This window comes from Mauremys mutica, chromosome 6 (genome assembly GCF_020497125.1).
Source record: "Mauremys mutica isolate MM-2020 ecotype Southern chromosome 6, ASM2049712v1, whole genome shotgun sequence".
Classification (NCBI taxonomy): domain Eukaryota; kingdom Metazoa; phylum Chordata; order Testudines; family Geoemydidae; genus Mauremys; species Mauremys mutica.
Genome location: NC_059077.1, coordinates 121609794 through 121633782, shown reverse-complemented (window position 1 = coordinate 121633782; position 23989 = coordinate 121609794). Strand labels below are relative to the sequence as shown.

At 45.1% G+C, this 23989-nt stretch overlaps 1 protein-coding gene across 1 annotated transcript in view; it reads right to left on the bottom strand.

Moving 5' to 3' along the window:
- CPLX1 (complexin 1) overlaps positions 1 to 23989 on the bottom strand; it is a 195575-nt gene that overhangs the window by 76076 nt on the left and 95510 nt on the right. The window contains exon 3 of the mRNA XM_045021611.1: positions 10750 to 10925. Within this exon, the coding sequence (XP_044877546.1) occupies positions 10750 to 10925 (176 nt within the window). The remainder of the gene's footprint in view (positions 1 to 10749; positions 10926 to 23989) is intronic.

Below are 23989 nucleotides of genomic sequence, written 5' to 3'. Positions count from 1 at the left end.
CTGCAGCTAGGAAAGTTATTGAGATACAGGAAGAACCAAACTAAACGTGAACTTTTTAAAGCTTGAGGCCTAAGGAGTTGGGTGTGCAACTCCCAATAATTTTCAATGGAACCTGAGCCCCTAATTCTCTTATGTTTCTTTGAGAAACCCAGCCAGAAGATATTTGCTTATATGCTCTACCCTTTTGTAGCCCCTCTATGTCCCTTCCTTTCTTTGACCCCACTGGGGGTGGATCAGAGCCCTTCAGAAGACAATTGTCTCCTCGGTCAAGTGCCCTCTCAGCCTGGACCTGTTCACTGTCACCACAGTGGAATAATACTGGCAGGAGAGGGTGGTTTGGGCCATGCCCATCCTTGGCATGTGAGCAGAAGATAAGAGCCAACTGACTCCTCATACACACTGATGTCACACCGTGCTGGGTGTGGGGCTATAGATGGATCCGGGGAGCTCAGGGAACTCCTTGGCTGCTCACGTCTCCATGGAGACAGCCCCCTCGCCACCTGCGCGTCTTTTGACTTTGTAGACGGAAATAGGCTAGCAGGGTTCTTTAGGGTTTTCAGGCAGGAGAGTTTTTCTAAAGGCTTCAGCCGAGCTCAGAGCCCACTTGTTAGCCCTGGTCTACACGGGATGGGGGGTGGGGAAAGCGATCTAAGTTACGCAACTTCACGTAGCTGAAGTCGACGTACTTAGATCCACTTATCGTGGTGTCTTCACTGCGGCGAGTCGACTGCTGCTGCTCCCCCATCGACTCCGCCTGCGCCTCTCGCGGTGCTGGAATACAGGAGTTCGACGGGAGAGCACTCGGGGGTTGATTTATCGCGTCTAGATTAGACGCGATAAATCAATCCCTGCTGGATCGATCGCTGCCTGCCGATCTGGTGGGTAGTGTAGACATACCCTCAGGCCTGGTTTACACTGGGGGTCTACACGAGAATAGCGTAGCTGAAGTCAACGTATCTTAGATTGACTTACCTCACATCCTCACGGTGCAGGGTCGACTGCCGCCACTCCCCCGTTAACTCCGCTTCTGCCTCTCGCCGTGGTGGAGTACAGGAGTCGACGGCAGAGCAATTGGGGATCGATTTATCGCATCTACACTAGACATGATAAATCGATCCCTGATAGCTCAATCACTACCCGCCGATCCGTCGGGTACTGTAGACGTACCCTTAGACGCTGTAGATACACCGACACAGTTGCTGCCCTGCAAAGCTTAGGGTTGGGGAATTGAACCCAGAGCCAGTGCCTTAACCACACCCCGGCCACAGATTTGAACTGAAAAGTTCCATAGGGAGAGGGTCAGGAGACAAGGCTGTAAATGGTGCACTGTCTGTCAGACAGGACATTTCAGTTGCCCAGGCCATAAACTTTATCTTTGGAATAGCAGAACATGATTAATTGCTGGGAAAGTATTATCAAGGCCCTTAACTTTTGACTTGAGGAGAATATTCTTCTGGCTCTCTTTAGCTGTGGGTAGTCTGTGATGGAGAATGAATTTTATATTTCCCTCCACAGGAATGGTACATCTTCACAACCAGGTTTTCAAGCAGGTTTAAAGTTGGCATTTTTAAAGCCCCCTGGTGCTAGCTACCTCTGAAGTTGTTCTTTTCCAAGAATAAAACATCCCCCGGTTTCACTAAAATCAGGGAGCTCTGCAAACACTGTAAAGCTGTTTAACAGAAGCAAAATTTTACCAAGAGAAAATTTGCCCTGCTGGGTTTGGAACTTATTGTCAAAGGAATTATGTTATTGCAGAGCAGAGTCAATATACATCCTGTTATTCCAGTGCCCTCCAGACCAGATTTTCATGGCTAAGCATCAATTAAATATGCAAATACTCGAGTGAAGCATTCATGGCAAATTAATTATGTGATGTTGCAGGTTGATCATCTCACATTAGGATCTAGGTCTACAACTATAAACCTCAATTTCATCTTTTTGGGATTCAGAGCCTGAGGGTGACTTTGGCAACCGGGTCAAAAAGCCAGCACTAAGGCAACACTTTTCTATGCGGGAAAAAGAAGCCAGCAGGCCCAGCATTAGCAAGAGTGTGCGGGATAACTTCTAGAGAGCTTATCCAAACCCGATCAGCCCAAATGTTGTCACCTTCCTAGAGGTTAAAATCAACATAGGCTAGCATAGCTCATGGGAGCAATACAGTCATAGAATGTCAGGGACCTCAAGAGGTCATCTAGTCCAACCCCCTTGCTCAAAGCAGGCTCCCTCAAGGATTGAACTCACAACCCTGGGTTTAGCAGGCCAATGCTCAAACCACTGAGCTATCTCACAACCCTCCTAAACCACATGTTGTACTTTGCACCCCATGAAGGCCAAACCAAGCCCAGAAGGCACCTGTCTGACAGTCTCAAGTGGGTGGAACTTGGGAGAGTAGCACACTACAGTACTTATTTTCCTCCAAGTCGGGCACTTGCACATGTATATATGAGCGAATCCTCCTAGAAAAACTGAGATGCAGCAGCACATGCTGAGTTCTGGTGTCGCCTTTGGAGGGGTGGGGGGCACCCCCCAGGGCAGGCTGGGCGCTGCGGTCTCCTTGGGTGGGGGGGGCAACCCCCAGGGCACGCTGGGCGCTGCAGTCTCCCTGGGTGGGGAGGGCACACACCCGAGGGCACACTGGGCGCTGCAGTCTCCTCATCCAGGTTCAAGGTTTTTATGCTTTTCCTGGGAAAAGGGAGTTCGTTTTTTGTTTCTGCCAGTGTTTTAGTTCTAAAATTCCAAGGATGGCAGAGAACTTTATTGCCGGTGGCTGAGATTCTCAAAACCATCCAGGGGATTTTATTGCCTATTAAAATTAATGGGAATACTGGAACACGATGGGGACTGAAGTGTCTGTTACCTTGAGAGTCTCAGAATCTGGAGTAGAACCCATGATCCTTGAGTCTCAGCATTCCTTTGTTGTCAGCAAATAGCTATGAAACCCACTGGCCAAATGTATGCCCCACCCCCTTTTACTGGTGGGCCCACAAAGAGAATAACGTATTATTGCTATCAGTCGGTCTTGCAGCTCAAGTGCAAGAGGGTCTGTGTTCTGGCTCTAAAGGGTCTAACCCTGCTGATGAGAATTCAAGAGAGTGTCACATGATAGAATTTCTGTTTTTTCAATTTGCTTTTTTAAAACACAGGAAATTACATTAAAAATTACATTAAAAGATATTAAGGATGCAAAGTCAAGCACTGAAAAGTGAAAGAAAGAAAGAAAGAAAGAATGAAAGGCTAAGACCTTCTTGAATATTATACATATATCCCTGCTGTACTCCATGTTCTGTTTTTTCCCCCAGAGTTCCAGTTTCACAGTGATTTTCAAAAACCAAGGTCAATTACTAAACTGAGAAACAAAAATGTAACACTGTCAAATAGTGGAAACTTCTTTCTGTCACATCTCGGTTCATTTCAGATTTCCCAGTTCCATCCATTAGAATCTCATCGTAGTTATTGCAAGTCTTTGTCTCTTATCATCAAATCAATTTCTCTGCCAGGCAGAGTATTATTCCCCCACAGTGAACCTAGCAGACAAAAAGATGTCTACTCTTTCAAGCTGCTCTTTAAAGACTTAATACAACTTTTCCAATTCTTCAGGAAACAGCTCCCTCTTTCAAAGGTAGGCGATTAGGGATTTTGCTCAAGAGAAAAATGAAGAGATTGGAGTCCCTTACATCCTCATCATTCTTTTCACACCAGCCATTCCCTTACAACCAGGAAACACTATCATTTCTGTCACTAAGCTCAGATCCACCCCACTCATCTAGTGCAGTTCAACCTTTCCAGACTTGTCTTGCATACTCCAAGTTTCGCCTCACTTAAAAATCAGACATAAAAATACAAAAGTGTCACAGCATGCTAGTACTGAAAAGCACGGAGTCAGATATAGTAAACATCTTAAATGAATCAAACAGTATCAAAGAATCTCTATGGATAGAAATTCCATGCTGGAATAATAAGAGTCTAGCAGTAGGAATCTCCTACTGACCACCTGACTACGATGGTGACAGAGATTGTGAAATGCTCAGGGAGCTTAGATATGTAAAAACCAGAAAACCCAATAATAGAGGGGGATTTCAACTATCCCCATATTGACTGGGAACATGTCACCTCAGGACAGGATTCAGAAATAAAATTTCTAGACACCATTAATGGCTGCTCCTTGGAGCAGTTTGTCCTGAAACCCACAAAGGGAGAGGCCATTCTTGATTTAGTTCTAAGTGGCCCACAGGATCTGGTCCAAGTGAATATAGCTGAACTGCTCAGTAAAAGCTACCATAAGGGAATTACATTTAACATCCCTGTAGGGGAGGAAATACCAAAGAAACCCATCACATTGTAGGGATATTAAAGAAGGTTTATATTAAACATGGTTTATATGAGAAATGATTTATTGATTTATTGTTAATTGATACTTTATAACTTAAGGTTTATGTTAGAAGTAAATTTGTGATTCCCAACATTTAGCCTCTAACCTGCAAGCCACCAGCTGTGTCTGTGTGAAGCCTGCTCAAAGAGATACTTGGTATAAAACTTGTTAAGCTCAAAGAAATACTTTGTATAAAACTTGCTAAACATTAATTAACTCTAAGTAAGCCAAAACAGTAGCTGTTATAGCGTATAGATAGAGACCCCCACCCTCTGTAAGTTTTCATCTCACTTTATCTTTGCTTGTTAAAAGACAGGGAGTCTCACATAAATTGGTAACACCCCAAAAGGTAAAGAGACAGTGAATTAAATGTGATTAAGATAAAGAATGTATGTGAATGAATGGTTAGGGAGTTACCAGCCTGAAGAATTCAGTGTCGGCTGAAGAAGGTGTCAAGTGGGATCAACCAGATGACCCCCACCCCCTCAAAGGAAGGAAAAACAAGCATCTGACAACATGGAGCCAGCCACCTGCTGATTGATTTAGCAACAGCAAAATGAAGCAAGTCTCATGAACTGACATAGGAATAAATTCCTATAAAACTGGACTCTAAAGACTGAGGACTTTGAGTCTATGGTTCTGCTGCCAGCCTCCAGGAGCATCAGATGCATCTGACACAGACTTGGCTCCATCCTCATGACCAAGATACCTGGCCAGTGACTTGGCATGAGCAACATCTAGGCTGGTAACTATAACACCTATACAGAACCTGAATGAATGATTGTGTGAATAAATATGTGTGTGTGTGTAAGGAATAAGTAGTGATAAAAATAAGCAGTAAAACAATGTTGTTTGCTTTTGTCTTTTGCTGTCTTTTGTTTTGTTATGGTATTTACAATAAATGTGGCATCTTTGCCTTATCCCTCTTAATAAGATCCTGCTGGTTTTTATTATATTGGTATAACAACATTAGCATTTAACTTCGAAAAGGAGAACTACACAAAAATGAGGACACTAGTTACACAGAAATCAAAAGGAGCACAAAAGTGAAATGCCTGCAAGTTGCATGGAAACTATTTTAAAACACCGTAACAGAGGCACAAACTAAATGTATACCCCAAATAAAAAAAACCCCAGTAAGGACCAAAAAATGCCACCACGGCTAAACAACACAGTAAAAGAAGCAGTTAGAGGCAAACAGGTATCCTATAAAAATAGGACGTCAAATCCTACTAAGGAAAATAGAAAGGCACATAAACTCTGGCAAACCAAGTGTAAAAAGTATAATTAGGCAGGCCAAAAAAGAATGTGAAGAGTAACTATCAAAAGACACAAAAAAGAACAGCAAACATGTGTAACTACATCAGAAGCGGGAAGCCTGCCAAACAAGAAGATGCGGCACTAGAGGATCAAGGTGCTAAAAGAGAACTCTGCGTAGACAAGGCTGTTTCAGAGAAGCTAAATTAATTCTTTGTATCAGTCTCCCTGCAGAGAATGGGAGGGAGATTCCCACACCTCCGCCATTCTTTTTAGGTGACAAATCTGAGGAACTGTCCCAGACTGAGGTGTCAATAGAGGAGCTTTTGGAACAAACCGATAAACTAAATAGTAATAGGTCACCAGGACCAGATGATATTCACCCATCAGATCTGAAGGAACTCAAACATGAAACAAACCTCGATGCCAACTCTACCCACATATCTACACCAGCGACACCATCACAGGACCTAACCAGATCAGCCACACCATCACCGGTTCATTCACCTGCACATCCACCAATGTAATATATGCCATCATATGCCAGCAATGCCCCTCTGCTATGTACATCGGCCAAACTGGACAGTCTCTAAGGAAAAGGATAAATGGACACAAATCAGATATTAGGAATGGCAATATACAAAAACCTGTAGGAGAACACTTCAACCTCCCTGGCCACACAATAGCAGATCTTAAGGTGGCCATCCTGCAGCAAAAAAACTTCAGGACCAGACTTCAAAGAGAAACTGCTGAGCTCCAGTTCATCTACAAATTTGACACCATCAGCTCAGGATTAAACAAAGACTGTGAATGGCTTGCCAACTACAGAACCAGTTTCTCCTCCCTTGGTTTTCACTCAACTGCTAGAACAGGGCCTCATCCTCCCTGATTGAACTAACCTCGTTATCTCTAGCTTGCTTCTTGCTTGCATATATAAACCTGCCCCTGGAAATTTCCACTACTTGCATCCGAAGAAGTGGGTATTCACCCACGAAAGCTCATGCTGCAAAACGTCTGTTAGTCTATAAGGTGCCACAGGATTCTTTGCTGCTTCAAACATGAAACTGTAGAACCACTAACTGTGGTATGCAACCTATTGCTTAAATTAGCCTCTGTACCAGATGACTGGAGGGTAGCTAATGTAACACCAATCTTTAAAAAAGGCTCCAGAGGCAATCCTGGCAATCACAGGTCAGTAAGCATAACCACAGTACCACACAAATTGGTTGAAACTATAGTAAAGAAGAGAATTATCAGACACATAGATGAACACAATCTGTTGGGGAAGAGTCAATGTGGCTTATGTAAAGGGAAATAATGCCCCAACAAACTCTTAGAATTCTTTGAGGGTGTCAACAAGCATGTGGACAAGGGGGATTCAGTGGATACAGCATGCTTGGACTTTCAAAAAGCGTTTGACAAAGTCCCTCACCAAAGACTCTTAAGCAAAGTAAGCTGCCATGGGATAAGAGGGAAGGGCCCCTCATGGATCAGTAACTGGTTAAAAGATGGGAGACAAAGGGTAGGAATAAATGGTCAGTTTTCATTATGGAGAGAGATAAATAGTGGGGGTCCCCCAAGGGTCTGTACAGGGACCAGTGCTGTTTAACATATTCAGAAATGCGCTGGAAAAAGAGGGTAAACCGTGAGGTGGCAAAATTTGCAGACAATACAAAATACTCAAGATAGTTAAGACGAAAGGAAATTGCGAAGAGTTACAAAGGAATCTCACAAAACTCGTTGACCACATGGCAGATGACACTGAATAGTAATGCACATTGGAAAACATAATCCCAACTATACACACAAAACGATGGGGTCTAAATTAGTTGTTACCACTCAAGAAAGAGATATTGGAGTCATTGCGGGTAATTCTCTGAAAACATCTGCTCAATGTGCAGCGACAGTCAAAAATGCGAACCATGTCAGGATGGTTAGGAAAGGGATAGATGAGACAGAAAATATCATATTGCCATTTTATAAATCCACAGTACGTCCACACCTTGAATACAGTGTCCAGTTCTGGTCACCATAGTTCAAAAAAGATACATTAGAACTGGAAAAAGTAGAGAAGGACAACAAAAATGATTCCAGGTATGGAAAAGCTTCCATATGAGGAGGGATTAAAAAGACTGGGACTGTTCAGCTGAGAAAAGATACGACTAAGAGGAGATATGATAGAGGTCTATAAAATCAGGAGCAGTGACAGGAAAGTGAATAAGGAAGTGTTATTTACCCTGTCACCTAGCACAAGAACCTGGGGTCACCCAATGAAATTAACAGGCAGCAGCTTTAAAACTAACATAAGACAGTTCTTCTTCACAGAACACACAGCCAACCTGTGGAACCGGTTGCCGAGGAATATTGAGAAGGGCAAAAATATAACAGGGTTAAAAAAAGAATTAGATACGTTGAGGGAGGATATGTCCACAATGGCTATTAGCCAAGATGGTCAGGGAGCCAACCTCATGCTCTGGGTGTCCCTAAACCTCTGACTGCCGGAAGCTGGGACTTGAAGACAGAGGATGGATCACTCAATAATTTCCATGTTATGTTCATTCCCTCTGAAGCACCTGGCACTGGCCATTGACAGATGACAGGATACTGGGCTAAATGGACCATTAGTCTGACCCTTCTTATGTGCTGAGGGTTCATTTGTCTCCTGTTAAGAAATGTATTACTCACTGTATCCCCCTTATATTTAAAACAGCCCACTGGCATTGGCTAGAGAACCAATCCAGCAAAGCACAGCTTCCTATCATCCCCATTAATGAATGTTCTACCTAAAACTATCACAAGGAGACAACCTCCTTTCAATAATATTTTTTCTTAGAATGAAATCCCTCAATTTTATTATTGACTATACTCATTGAAAACTGGTATTTTATCTAAACTCACACCTGGGGCACAAGAACAATCTACAGGGGAGTCGCATCTTACCCGGGGCTTAGGTTCTGAAGTCAGCATGTAAGGCGAAAATCGCAAATAGTCAAACGCTCATTGAGTGGAATGGTGGGAAGAATCGCCCACACTACAGGTACAGTATTTAAATTGTTATTTTTCTCTTTTGTTTGTTTGTTTTGCCGAGCACATATAGTTAAAATCGCATAAGTTAAATGCGCCTATGATGCGACTCCACTGTACTCACATGGCATCCCTTTCCCGAATCTTCATGATCTGTTTGGAATTGTTGACCCAATTTGAATGTCCCAGCTCTTTAACCCAGGCCTGGGAGTTCCCAGACAGCCACTGTATTCTGGCCTCCACCCAATGTCTGCCAAAACCTGGTGAGCCTCTGCCAAGGTACCATCCACTGGAGCCTCACTGGAGGATTGCCTGGCTCCACCAATTGTTTCAACCACACTATTTAAGACAGAAGGAGACCCAGGAAGTTAGTCTGAGCAACAAGGTGACTTCCTGTTGTGGTTACATTGGATCCTGCTTCCTGCACTCTACCCTGTTCCTGATTCCTGCTCCTGCTCCAGGCTTGATCCTTGCCTCTCCTCCAGTTCCTGCCCTTGTGCCTTGCTTCCAACTACCAGTTACCAGCCCTGGCTCCAACCCCAGCCTCTGACTCTGGCCAGGTCCTCGGCTCTGGCATTTGGGATCTGACCTTAGCTCCAACCCTCAGCTTCAATTCCTGGTTCTGACTCTGGTTTGACCCCCGGCTCTGGTAACTGACAGTTGACTCTGGTGCTAACCATTGGCTTCATTCCCCAACCTGGATGCTGCTCTGCCCACTAGACCTGACTCCTGCTCTGACTACTACACCAGACTGCCTACATCAAGGTCCATAAGCATTTTCTTTAGACTCCGATTCTCCGTTTTGTGCTAGGATTTAAATTCTCTCCTTGTCTTTTTTCGGCGGTCATCATAACCTGCGTAGAGGTAGATACTGGACAAGCACCAATTCTGACTGTCAGCACCATCATCTCACTCGAGAGCCCCAGTCTGATTGATGCTTTCCCGACACTGGTCACCTGAATATATTCTGAGAATTGATCTCGTCCCCACCACCAAGCAATAATATCTTGCCTGAAACTCAACCCCTTCTTTCTTGGGATCTGCTGTTACCCTTTACCTTTGGACATGCAACGTAAGTAACAAAGCCCTTGTGCACAACTGTACTTGTGGACTCCTCCAGAGACTATTGTCCAAGAGTCCTTTCAGGTCTGTTCAATTCCAGGATGTCTCCCTGCAGGACTTCCTGTTCCTTCTGCTATTTCTCTCACCTCTGAGAGCCACTCAGGCTTTTAGATCTTGGACTTGTTCTAATGAGACCCTCTTTATCTGGTTACCACAGTGAGTCAGCAGAATTGCTCTACACCTCCACACAGGGCCATAAGGGCTGATACACTGCCACATCTGTTTCCAGTCATATTAAGTTACATCAATCTCCCTGGCAATGCTTGGATTTGTACTTTTTTTTCCAAATCACCCTTTAAACTTTGCTTACAATCCTCAAAATTACTGCTACTTTATTCATCAGGCTCTGCACCTGGATTTTCCATTAACATCAGTGCAAAGAAGGCTAGAACAATGTTTCCTGATATTTAATTCTTGCAGAAGTTAAGTGAATCTCTCTTATTTTACTGTTCCATCAGACAAATTGGTTCCCCAGTGACCAGTGTCATGCTAACAAACATGGGAAGTAGAGATGAGTTGTTCCTTTTCATCCATAAGCATTTGGGAAATCTTGGAAACAACGCATTGAATGGCAGAAGATATTTGGACTTTCTTAGAACAAAAACACATTGGATGACGGTATTTTATATAAACCAATTATATGACCTTGGAGAGTCAAACGGCGCGAGGGTAGGCATGGGAAAGGTCATGGTATGTTTCAGTTATGTTTGTACTGATTAATGAGCAATGTACAAAATACTGACCATCCACCTCCATCCATCCAGAATTCCCATTCTGGCATCACAATGCATGAGGCAGGTTTAGCCAGGAGAAGGCTCAGGGCACGAGTGCAAACTTAAACGTTCAGTGCAGCAAAGCACTTACCTGGTCCTTCCTGATGACTCACCAAACCCGCCCCTAATCAGCATAAAGTACCAGCTCCCTCTTAGGATGGGCACACACAGGTTCGCACAGCGTGCTCTGAAAGCAACACCTACCTTGTCACGAATCCCTTGTCGCATCACCTCCCTTTCAGCCTCCATCTTTGCATATTTGGCTTTTCTTTCCTCCTCTTCCTGCCTCAGGGCTTCCTGTCGTTCCTCTTCCTTCTTGGCGGCATCAGGATCTTTCTCTTCATCTCCTCCCAACATCTTCCCCATGTCTTTGGTAGCCCCTAAAGAAAATACACAAGAAGGAGACAGCGCGCATGTTAGGAAGGACAGATTAAGGGACAGGGAAATACAAGCCGGCCTTTTCTTATAGTAAAGGGGCCATAATGGGGGTTAAGTGGGCGGCCCAGAGTGGGCTGCCCAGTGGGATCGCACAGAGTGCATTGGCCCCACTCGACACGCTGGGGCGGGCAGGGCCACAACCCTGCCTGCTCCTTGTCCCCCTTTTGATCTCCGACTCCTAGGCCTGGTGCTCTCCGGAGCCAACTCTCCACTCTCATGTGTGGCCCTTGCCCAGCCATGCCGGGGGGAGGCTTCTCTCATGCACTCCGCTGCCCCCCACCCCCCCATAGCTGCATTCGAGCCACTCACAGCCTAGGCCGGAGACACCTATAACCACGGCACGGTGTTGATCCTTTGGGGCTGTTGGGTGGGTATTTGCTGCAATGCTTCATTACAGCCCCACTAATATGTACAGGACTGAGCCATGCCACAGGTACCCCGATCGGTCTGAACACACAGACCCCAGGGCAGTAAGGGAGCATGCGGGGTTCAACTGCATTGCTGGCACCCACGCAGGCATGCAGAACAGCCACTGCCAGACTCCCACTCCTCTTCCCACTCTGCTGACCAGGGAGTGGGCAGGCAAAAGGCACAGACGCTCCACCCCGCAGCGTGTCCTGGCCCCTGCTCCAGAATGGGGAAGCAATCTGCACTACCAAGAAGCGCTCTCTCCCTGGAGCAAGGGGAGAGCGGGAAGCAGACCGTGACTTTTTGGTTCCCTGCCCTGCTACAGGCTTCCTCTTCCTTGATGGATGGTCTAGATAATACTTAGTCCTGCCATGAGGGCAGGGGACTGGACTAGATGAGCTCTCGAGGTCCCTTCCAGTCCTACGATTCTACCATTCCTTGGGCTGGGCTGTAATGTACTAATCCACCTCCTGTGGCGTAGTGAGGACTGGGTTGGAATTACAAGCTATCATTTTAAGAGTGTGTGTGTGGCAATGGGTTTCCTAGTCCTGCCCGCAAGTGAGGCGGCTCTGGAGTGAAGCTACAATCAGAGGAGTCTGGTAAGAGCCAGCTTAAAATAAAGCGGGATGAGTTGGGCCTCACTGCTTTCAGGAGCAGCCTTTTTTCTCTCTCTCTGTCTTCAGCTCATGTGTGTCAGTCTGATTTCTAAGAAATAAAGTTGTGTTACATTGCAACCTTACAGCCAGAGTATTTATGTTTTGATCTAAGTTCTCTTTGTGTATGCGGAGAACATAACAGACGCCTGACCTAGCGCTACATGATATGAAAGTGACAAAGTTCATGCGCAGACACTGATATCTTGGCCTCTAGTTCTGGGTGAAGTAGGAGAATCAGCTTTTATGGTCCTTTATGGCAAACTCTTCTATCAATTGATTCTTTGGATAAGAATGGAAGGTACTTGTCCCACGCTATGAAATCTTTCAGCAAACTACAGAACAACTCGTGATCAGCTTGGTTCAGAAATGGAGGACAAATTGGACAGCATCTCAAGGGCTTTCATTCTAAATCACAACCTACAGGAAGGTTCTCAGGCACAGCAGAATGACTTAGTAACTGTAGAAATATTTTTGAGAGATCTTTTGATTTCTTCCTGCATGTTTCTTCTCTGCCCATTTTGGATTTCTCTGGGCTTCGACTTTTGCCGGCATGCTAAGCAAAGGTGTCTAGCTTACACTGAGTGTTCTCCCAAATCTCATCCAAAAGGTGCATTGTTCCACCACTCCAGTCCATGAAAGTTGAGAACTGTGGAGTTTTTTAGCTGGTTATTACATGTGGTTCTAATTGTACGGGGGAAAATAATGATGAACAAGGGGTTTTTAGTCCCGTACACCGTCATTGTTCACAGGTTTGGGTTTTTTTCTGGATGTCCTTTTCCCTCCCTAACATTCTGCATGACACATTCCTGCCCAGCATTTGCCATGAACACCAAGAGACCTGTGTGTTCTATTGAGACAGAACAAATCTTATTGAGAACTTCACATATACTACATTCTGTCTTCCCCTGAGCAGGGTGGAAGAGGGTATAGATCCCTTTCCCATGCCTGACAACTTAGGGGTCCTGAGCTGCATCTTTGATGGAGCCCAAGGTCTAAAGAGCAGGTGGCCAACTGAGATGCAAGTAAGGCCTTCTGGCTTGCTAGGACTTGGTAGGGTAGGATAAGATGGTATGCACAGGGCTGATTATACAGGGCACTTCTGAAGCAGCCCTCCTGTGCCTATACATTCACAATCCATTGTGATCTATATTTAGTAGCTTGATTTCCCCAGAAATATTTCCACTGTTTTAGAGTCTGTGCACTGTCAGGTTATCTGCCCTTAGTTTATCTCCAGCTGGAGCTGCCTGGACCGCCGTGAACTAGTTACTCAGGAAGCTGAATTCTGCAACAGAAAAAGAGATGGGCTATTGCCCGAAAGCACTGCTTTGTATGCCAGCACTATGTCATAATGCAGCCACAACCTGGCATGTTATGTATGAAATAGACTAGACAGCCTCTTTCCCTCCCCCCACTCCTCCTTCACTAGGCACGGCTGACTTTTTGAATCCTATAGATATTTAATTCTAAAATCATTCAGTGTAAAGGACACCTTGAAGAAAGGAAACCTAGTTCCCAGGGTTCTTGTCGAGCCTTTTAACTCATCAGAGAATTCAAAGCCGTTCTCTAATCACTCTGAATGTGGCATTGTGATACCATTGTTAATTGATGGGAATGTAATGTAGTACGAGAAGCAGTAATGTCATGTCACATTTTAACTCGCATTTTGGTGTGGAAACGCTTTTTTATATCTCTTTCATTCCTCCTCCAAAAGTTCAGTTTTCACTATTATTGGCCACCGAATAGCAGCTTTTAGCTGGGTTTTTTAGCAGTTCAGTGACAGGACTCCTAAGAATTAATTTACGTTCAGCTGAGACTCGCAATTACAGTAACAGGCAGGAGGAAAGAGTAGATAGTTCTTCCCTCTTGCCTTCTGGAGCTTCTAGGGACAGAAAGCAAGACCCTGCTGGTTGAATCTGTACATTGAATCTGCAGGGGTAGGAACTGGCTACTGTCATGCTTTGCCCACGAGGAATCCCATGTGATAAGGGAATCTCCAGCTGGGGATAGCACAACAGGTCCTGGTCCATGACTAGGCATCCTAGACCTGAGGATAAATTGTAATAAATAATAAATAATAATAATAATAATTAATAAATAAGCAGCTAGTCTCAGGCCTCCTTGTGCTACAGAGACAGGCAAACCAGTCACAGCAGGGAAGAGAATCTGCTTTAATGAATTATGTTTCTAAAGCTTATGCTTCAAGGCTTCAGCCTGCCACCTGGAGGGGGTCAGGAAGGGATTCCCTTCCCTCACAATGTAGTCTGGGGGCTTTGGGGTCTCCTTGTTCTGAAGCATCAGGGATGACCACAGCTGGAGATGAGACATTGGGTGGGCCACCGCTGTGAGTTGATACCAAGCATTCTCTCTCAGGCGCTTGGCTGGCGGGTTCTTGCTCAGGGGAAGATGTGGAGATGGGAAGGAATTTTCCCTCAAGTCAAATTAGCAGGGACCTTCGGGGATTTCGCCTTCCTCTGCAACATGGAGTGTGGATCACTTGCAAGGATTATCTGGGTGTATCTCACTTAGTCAGTTCCTTACCCTCGGTCTCTCCTAGTCTCTGCCTGTGGCACATAACAATCTAGTCTCCCGTGGGCTGTAATACTTTGGTCTTACTTTGGTTGTTGAGTTAGTGTGCAGGTGCTGGGGGGTGCTGGTGGCCTGTGATGTAGAGGGGTCAGACTGGATGATCTGGTGGTTCCTTCTGGCCTTAAACGCTATGACATCGTCCATGCTTCTCTGGGAGAACAATTCTCATCTCCCATTTGTGTGACCCTAGGATTCCTTACTCCGAGGGTATGTCTACACTACCTGCCGGATCAGCGGGCAGCAATCGGTCCAGCAGGGGTTGATTGATCACATCTAGACTAGACGCGATAAATCAATCCCCGAGTGCTCTCCCGTCAACTCCCGTACTCCAGCGCCGCGAGAGGCGCAGGCGGAGTCAACGGGGGAGCGGCAGCAGTCGACTCACCGCGGTGAAGACACCATGGTAAGTCGATCTAAGAACATCGACTTCAGCTACGTTATTCATGGAGCTGAAGTTGTGTAACTTAGATCGATCCCCCCACCCTCCCAGTGTAGACCAGGCCTGAGTTTAAAAGCCAAGAGAAGTAGACCTCGGGGTGGTCACTGCCCAGTAAAATCGTTGACGTTGGACTCTTTAGTTATTGTCCCCTGAGACTTCCTGTGGTGCATCATACTGACATTTTATTCATATTGGGATTAATATTCATTGCCCAACCATCACTGCGTTGTATCATCGCTTACGAAGCACTTCGATATAAACCATTTTTCCTACCTAACTGTAATCCAGTGGCCTGCTTTCAGTCATTATTTAATTGCTATATGTAGCACCACGGGAAGATGCAGAACATCAATAGAACTTAAAGCCAGATGGAACCAAGTGATGATCTCTAGTCTGACCTCCTATATGTCACACACCAGAGCTGCATTCCTGCCCTAAGGATCTGCCTTCAGAACGATAAAGACACGTCACTGGGGAAAATAGCCTGAGAAAAAATGTGGTTAGGGGACGATTTCATTAAGTAAGGTGGCAAGGCATCAGGGGCCTGACCCAAAAGTCTAGGGGAGCCTTTTCATTGGCTGCAATGGACTTCTTTCACTCAGGCACCATGATTCAACAAGGTGCCCCCACGTATGCCTAACTTTGAGCACATCAGTAATCCTACTGAAGCCAGTGCAGTTCTTGTGCTTAAAGTTGGGTACCTGCTGGACTAACTTGCTGAATAAGGGCCCGAGTTAATTTCTTATAAATTTTACTGACATATTTATACTTCAGGGACTTGGTGGGTGGACTATGGCAAATGGTGGGTTTTTAGGAGATTTGCAGGGGGAGAAAGTAACAGAAATATGTTAGAAATAATGTTCTAAGCAAAGAGAGCTGGAAATTTCCATATGGTATAAATGGCATGGACTAGACTTGGAGGAGGGATAGCTCAGTAGTTTGAGCATTGGCCTGCTAAACCCAGGATTATAAATTCAATCCTTAAAGGGACTATTTAGGGATCTGGGGCAAAAATCAGTTCTTGGTTCTGCTAGTGAAGGCAGGGGGCTGGACTCAATGACCTTTCAAGGTCCCTTCCAGTTCTAGGAGATAGGTATATCTCCAATTATTATTTTTTTATTAGAAGGGGCATCTTGTCAGTGAAGAGTGATTTGTGCCAGCAGTGCTTGTGTGGGCAGAAGGCGAATGCATAGAGCTTACATCTGAGTGTGCAGGGAGACTTGTTTGCATTTTCCCATCTGAACATGGCTTGCGGAAGTACCCCCAGATGACAATTTGCATGTGCCTTTGTGCAGTTTATATGACAAGGAGATTCTAAGGATGCAATTTATGGCTCTGGCTGGTAGCTCATTCTGAGAGTAGCTCATAGATATTTCATAACTTTCTGACCAAATTTTCAGAGCCAGTGTCTGAAAATTTAGTTTGAAAGTTATGAAATGTCAATGAGCTACTCTCAAAATGTGCTACCACCTAGTGCCAAAAACCTTAATATCCACAAAAGATGTTAACATTTTGCTGCGCTTTACACTATAGAGAGCCTAAGAACTGGCTTTTTGATCGTTCTATTTGCATCAGAGCCTTATTTAGAACTAACAGAAGGGACAACCTGATGTCTCTGAGTTTCTGAGTCACAGCATGATTTTGATCTCATCATCTGAACTCCTAAAGCTAATCTTAGAGTACTTTGATGGAGAAGGCCTGGAGAAGTCAAAGGGTCACTTCTCTTTGCAAGGTATCTTCAGAACTGCCCTCCTTCTATACTGACTCAGCTTGATTTCACATCTAAACCAGCTTTTTACATACCACTGCAGAGAGACTTTTTCTTCAAGGCTACAGTGTTACATTTCTTGTATTGCACATAAAAGCTTTTCTCTGTTTCATTAGTGTCTTCCCATTAAGTCACACAGTATTGTTAAAAAGTATTCATTCAATACCAGGAAGCTGAAGCTAATGAAAAAGACTGTAGCAATAATTATGGGAACTGCTTTCTTAGGGGAGTGGGGAAGGCGGAATCTTCATTTACCACTCGCTCATGCCAGGAAAGCCAAGGCCATATTTATTTTGAGACTTCAATGCACAAAGGGCTTTCTTATGCAAATACCACTAAACAGGAAAAATATACAGAGGAATCAGTTATGTTTTTTATCAGATTACTTTCATTCCTGGCTTTTGTATCTTGCCAAATTACCCATAAGTTCCACAAATACCTCCAAACAATTGTTTCTGACTGTAGTGACACCACGTTTCTCTGTTACCAAGCCAAAGAGACACTTCTGTACATAATACTATTCTCTGTTGCCTGGTAAAAATGTACGTGAGAATTTTCCACCCTCCCTTTAATTGTCAGGAATAAATTAAAACACGGACCTCTGACCCCCTTGCCTTGTTCACGTGAAATCGACAGGGCTCCTAGTGTAAGATGAGCAAGATTCAACCAATAGTGCAGATCTAGTAACTCATCATTTGACAACAACTTTGCTAACCAGCAAATCTACACTTGCATCTAAGTGTAGGTTTAAATCTAGGTCTGGATACAGAGCCCATTAACTTATTTGCTTTAAAGAGATTAATCCGGTTTAAGTATGACAATGTCTCCCAACAGAAGCCGTTGAAAGCAAGGAAATAATTTATGAGATACCTCTGCAGTCATACCCTAACCCCCACGTGGTACATTTGCACTGGCAATAATGGACACCACATCCTCAGAAGGGACTTCCCTTCTACCTCCAAACACATGTGAGGTAAGTGTGTGTGTAGACACCACAAAACCCTATTCGTTAATACTTGTTAGCAAGTTTCAGACATTCTAAATCAAAACGTTAAACCAGAAAAAAGAAATATAGGGCCAGATCCACAGCTGGGGTAAATCAACCTGATCTGAATCATGGATTTTGTGGTTTGAAAGAAATTGCAACTTCTTTCCTTGCTGCAGTAGCTGATTTTCATAAATGATTCCTTGTAAACTAAGTTTGACATCCACAGATTTCCAGACTCACAGTGTTCTCTAATGAAATTGCCATAGAAATTGGCTCTCTCGTACAAGTGGAAAATACTGTTACATTTGTCTCCTGTGGTAACATTTAGATTGAATAGGAGGAAAAACTTCAGGCAGTGAGATCTATTAGGACTGTGGGATAGGGTAGTGGTGTTGAGATACTTATCAAGCAGGCTTGAAAATAGGCAGATGGGACTATCCTGTTAAGGGAACCGTCCTGAATTGGTCTCTGGAGGATGGGCTCGGTGACCTAAAGAGATCTTTTCTATTTCTAAAATTTCTTAATTTTTGTGTTATGATGAGACATGTTTTGTTTGCTGTCAATTCCCGTATTTCATTGCATTTTCTGTCCTCGCAGAGATCAGACAGGAAGAACTGGCTTCCTCAGTCTGATTGTGGGTGGAGGCATTGCACTGCTAAACAACATCAGCCTCATGTCTCAACTTCTCCTGGCGGGGATTGCCGAGGCTTCGTGATCTTTGGGGATAGCAGACGGGATTCTTGTTTTCAGACTGATCTAATTCATGAGACAACGGGGATCCATTTAAAACAAGGAAACAGACAGTATTTTGCCACATGCAGTGGTGTCGTAGCCCTGTTGGTCCCAGGATATTAGAGAGACAAGATGGGTGAGGTCAGATCTTTCATTGGACCAACTTCTGTTGATGAGAAACTTAACAGCAACATCTATGTGTTAACTATGTATGCAAAACATTCTGTCCCACCTTGTATTTAGCTGTGACACTCTGAGTATCTTTCCCAATCCTGGAGGGTTCTGTGTAAGCTCAAAAGCTTGTCTCTCTCACCAACAGAAGTTGGCCCAATAAAAGATATTCCCTCACCCACCTTGTCTCGCTAGTATTTTGCCATTTCATCTCAATGACGGAGAAGAAAACTTTGTATGTGTCCTCTGAGCTGATGACCTCATGCCTCCCCCTCTTGGTCTTCTGAGCGCATGTATCATTCACAGCTTCTCTGTCTGTGGCAACACTTCCTTCTCATTAGCTTTGACTTCATTGACAAAATATAGGATTAGCCATATACTCTAAGGCCACTGGTCCTTTTAGACAAGTGTCCCACCTCTCGCACCAGAGTGCTCCAGATTAAGGCAAAAACAAAAAACCCCAAACAAAAAATCTCCTCTCCAAACCCAGAAATGTACGTATCAGTTGACAGTGCAATAGAGTGAACAGAATAGGTAGTCATCAAGTGAGCCATACCCAGTTGCACACATACAAAATGGGAGATGACTGCCGAGGAAGGAGTACTGCAGAAAGGGATCTGGGGATCATAGTGGATCACAAACTAAATATGGGTCAACAGGGTAACATTGTTGCAAAAAAAAAAAGCAAACATCATTCTTGGATGTTTTAGAAGCAGTGTTGTAAGCAAGACATGAGAAGTAATTCTTCTACTCTATTCCACACTGATAAGGCCTCAGCTGGAATATTGTGTCCAGTTCTGGATGCCACATTTCAGGAAGGATGTGGACGAATTGAAGAAAGTCCAGAGAAGAGCAACAAAAATGATTAAAGGTCTAGAAAACATGACCTATGAGAGAAGATTGAAAAAACTGGGTTTGTTTAATCTGGAGGAGGGAAGACTGAGTGGGGACATGAGAACAATTAAAAGTTTGTTACAAGGAGGAGGGTGAAAAATTGTTCTCGTTAACCTCTGAGGACAGGACAAGAAGCAATGGGCTTAAATTGCAGAAAGGGAAGTTTAGGTTGGACATTAGGAAAACCTTCCTAACTGTCAGGGTGGTTAAGCACTGGAACAAATTGTTTAGGGACGTTGTGGAATCTTCATCATTGAAGTTTTTTAAGAGCAGGTTGGACAAACACCTGTCAGGGATGGTCTAGATAACAGTTAGTCCTGCCATGAGTGCAGAGGACTGGACTAGATGACCTCTTGAGGTCCCTTCCAGTCCTATGATTCTATGATTCTATGTTATTAATGGTCATCAGAGCAACTGATCATTTAAAATAAAGCGAACCAGAGTGTGTGTCTCAGTTGCTTAATTATATAGGCAGTGCAGACGGAGGCCATGTAAGGACTGCGTGTTTTGGGCCAATCGGAAGGTCACAGAGGGAGGCATTGCACTGTCAGATGTGCCCTTCTCTCTTGCTTTATTCCAGTAGCATTAGATGCAGCAAGAGACGGAGGATTCTTTGTTTTCTCCCCTTTCTGATTGTGTTTCATTTCTCTTCCCTCTGCTCCTATTTGTTCCTGGTCTTTGTGACACATTCCCACTTCTAAATTTTCCCCTGATCTGAACCTTTCTATTTGGTCCTTTTTTATGGTGTTATTTTTCATCTGTATTCTCCTGCAACCCACCTAGGCTTCTTTAGTTCTGCAAACTGAAGGCTGAGAGGGGATCCATCCCGGGGGTAAACCCCAGGGAGGAAGAAGAGCTATTTAATCTAAAAAACAATCTTGGCACAAGCAGAAATCGGGCTAGCTTGGCCCTGAATACATTGAGACTGGCAATTAGAAGGAAGTTTTTAACCATCAAAGGAGGCAGGTTTTGAAACAGCTCCAATAGAAGTAGTGGGGGCAAACTTACCTGGCTTTAAGATGGAGCAGGATAAATTTGTGAGCGGCTTGGCTGGGATAGTGAGGGGACTGGACCGAGTGACCCAGGAAGTCCCTGCCAGTCTGTTTCTTTTCTCTCTGTTCCTATTGTCTTTCTCAGTCTCTAGTTAAGCATCTACACTACAGGCTAGGGGTTTGGTTCCTTTGCTTGTGCTCACGCGCTCACACTAGCGCTCACTGAGCTAGCACGAGTATCAATAGCTGGGTAGCCACGGTAGCCTGGGGAGCAGCAGCAAAGGCACAGCTTCGCCATGCCGACTACGTACACACCAGTTTCTGGCAGGGTTTATACTCAGCACAGCTCAGCCAGGCCTCCGTTGCTGTTACTGGGGTGACATTGCTATTTATACTCACACTAGTTCGACGAGAGCCAGCGTGAGTATGTATATAGGCAGAGGAATCACACCCCTGGCTCGTAGTGTGGGTGTAGCTTCTGTGACCCATTCCTCCTCGTAAGTTTCTCTCTGTAGCAGGGCGAGCACCCCGCTCTGGGGAGAAAGGGGTTAAAACCAGCTCTGGGAAAGGGCTGCCGCAAGGAGCCAATCAGGGGAAGGCAGGTGGCAGCCAATCCGGGCCTGGTAGGGCTGGTATAAAAAGGGCTGTGAGCGAGGAGGCAGGCAGTCTCACTCCAGCCTTGGGGTGAGAAGGACCAGGCTGCATGGGAGCACAAGGTACCGTCAGCAGAGCAGTGCTGGGGAAGGGGCAGGCTGAGCTGGGGAGCTCAGGCCTGGTGACCTCCCAGGCTGAGGCCTGACAGGAAGGCCTAGAGAGGTACTGGGGCTGCAGGGAAAGGCAGCAGGTCCAACCCCCTAGCCAATGATGAGTGGCCATTGCAGACTGCAGTTTGCCCCTGAGTAAAGGGGCTAGATGAGGACTGGCAGTGGGTCACTGAGGTGAGGTGGGCTAAGGGGAGTGGGGTTCCCTGGGTGAGGGGCAGCACCCAAAGGTAAGGGGCACCATGGTTCGGGAGGGACGTGGGGCCTACACGTGGTGGAGATAAGGGGACTGCAGAGGGGCAGGTAAGGGCAGGGAGAAACTGGCCAGAGGAGGGTGCTCCTGAGCTGGATGAGCTAATTCCCGGACTGACCAGCAGGAGGCGCTGCACCAGTGAGTCAGTGCTCTGCTACACTCTCCCTGCTGAACTTTTGCATTTGGCCCTTCTTTTCTGGTGTTATTTTTCATCTAAACTCTCCCGCAATTCACCAGGGCCTCCTAGCGGAGCTGATGACATGCACGCCATTCAGGCCAAGACCTGAGCAAGGCAAGACACTGCGTTCCAACGTTAACCCTCAGCTCCTTCATCCCTGTGAAACCAGCTACACCAGGGGGGCAGCTTTGGCGGGGAAAGTCAGCAGCACCGTCAGCAGTGAAAAGCCAACATCTCCGCATGAGTCCATTAATGGCTATTAGCCAGGATGGGTAAGGAATGGTGTCCCTAGCCTCTGTTTGTCAGAGGGTGGAGATGGATGGCAGGAGAGAGATCACTTGATCATTGCCTGTTAGGTTCACTCCCTCTGGGGCACCTGGCATTGGCCACTGTTGGAAGACACGATACTGGGCTACATGGACCATTGATCTGACCTAGTACAGCCATTCTTATGATGAATGCAGCAAGACGACACTGGACAAATAACTAGAGGTTATTCCCAGATTCCTAAAGATATTTGCGTGCTTAACTCCCATTGGAACGAGGCTCCTAAATACCTTTGAGGATCTAGGCTTCATTACTACAAAAGGTCTTTCTCTCTCTTTAATCTCTTTTTAACCATTCCACTGCAATCAGTGGAGATCTTACTGTGTGCTCTGGGGAGCAGCTGGTCGTGAATTCAGACTGTGGCCATACATAAACACAGCATTCAGCTATTCTTCAAATGAGTTTGCAGGCCTGCTCCAGGCAGTGTGTTGGCAGTGCAGAGAGGGGGTGTTGGCCAGAGACATTTCAGCTGTGAAGAGGATCACTCAGGAGCAGGGAAAGAAAATTAAGGCTGCCATTTTGCAGCAAGTGTCATGCAATAGTGGGCCCATAAAGGATGTCACGTCTGGCTTGAGTTTTGAATTTCCTTTGAGGTTTTCCTCTTTTCAGAAAGAATAATAGCCCTTCAAAGAGACCCGTATTGCACCTGGAAGACTAGAATGGCCTCTTCAGAACTCCTTGGTTCCTCAAGGGAGGTTTTAGTTGGCATCAGCTATATGCGCATTAGGGAGGCATCACTAATACGCTTGTATTATTTATTTGATAAATGATCATGGTTCCTCTGGAGCCATTAGGTCCTAATGGGTAAATACGTATTTGAGTTTGCATATGGTGCGTCTTTGGAAAACACGCATTACTTTCCTGATGGACTGGTAAATCTGTATTTACGACTTCAATCCAAAAGGGATTTTTGATTAACTAGGCCTGCGTCTTGTTTAGCTCCCTCTTCCCATTCACTTGATAGACGATAATGACAAGGAGGCTAATATGGCTGCTAAAAGAACGGCCCAAATTCCTGTTTTGCAACCACACTGAAGCCAACAGAGTGGCAAGAGAGGTGGATTTAGGCCACTACGTTAAATCTTAAAACTTCTTACAAGGGGTTTATGTTGCAGAAGGACATGGCCGTTTGCAGAGAAACGGGTTCCTGCACAGAACACTCATCATAATTTGTTTTGTTTCTAAAAGTTCCTAAAAGCTCTGCTCCACTTTACTGACAAGTAGCCTGAAAACGGAGTCTTAATGCCCTAATTTGGACTAAATGGCTCCAGCATTGGGTCCAAGCTTGTAACACCTTTCTCTGTGAGTGGGTTTCAGTGGGATCCCTCATGGGGTAAGGTGCTACTCAAACTGACTAAGGAATTAGATGCTACCACATTTGTCCATAGGTCTCAAAGCAGTTTACAAAGGAAGTAAGCTTCACGATCCCTGTTTTAGGGATGGGGAAACTGAGGCACAGAGCTGGGAAGTGACGTACCCAAGATCACACTGTGGGCTGATTACAGAGCTGGGACTAGAATGCAGGTCGCCTGATGCCCATCCCAGTGCTCTAACCACTAGATCACACTCCTTATATGCCTGTAAAAGTACACCTGAACATTTGCAGTATTTAGCAGCAGTCCTAGAACGTAAAGCTACTGGAAATACATTTTAATCTGAAATGTGCCGTACCTGAGGTCTTCTGTGCCAAGTTTCAACCTCGCGTTAACATTTTCAAGATTGATGTTTTAACCCCCTGAAAACCAGCTATGACAATACAAGCTAAAGTACATTGTATTTCAGGAGTGCAGCGTTCGAAAAGAGCTGCAGATTTAATGCTGGAGTCATCAGCAGAAACCACCGTTTGTTTATCT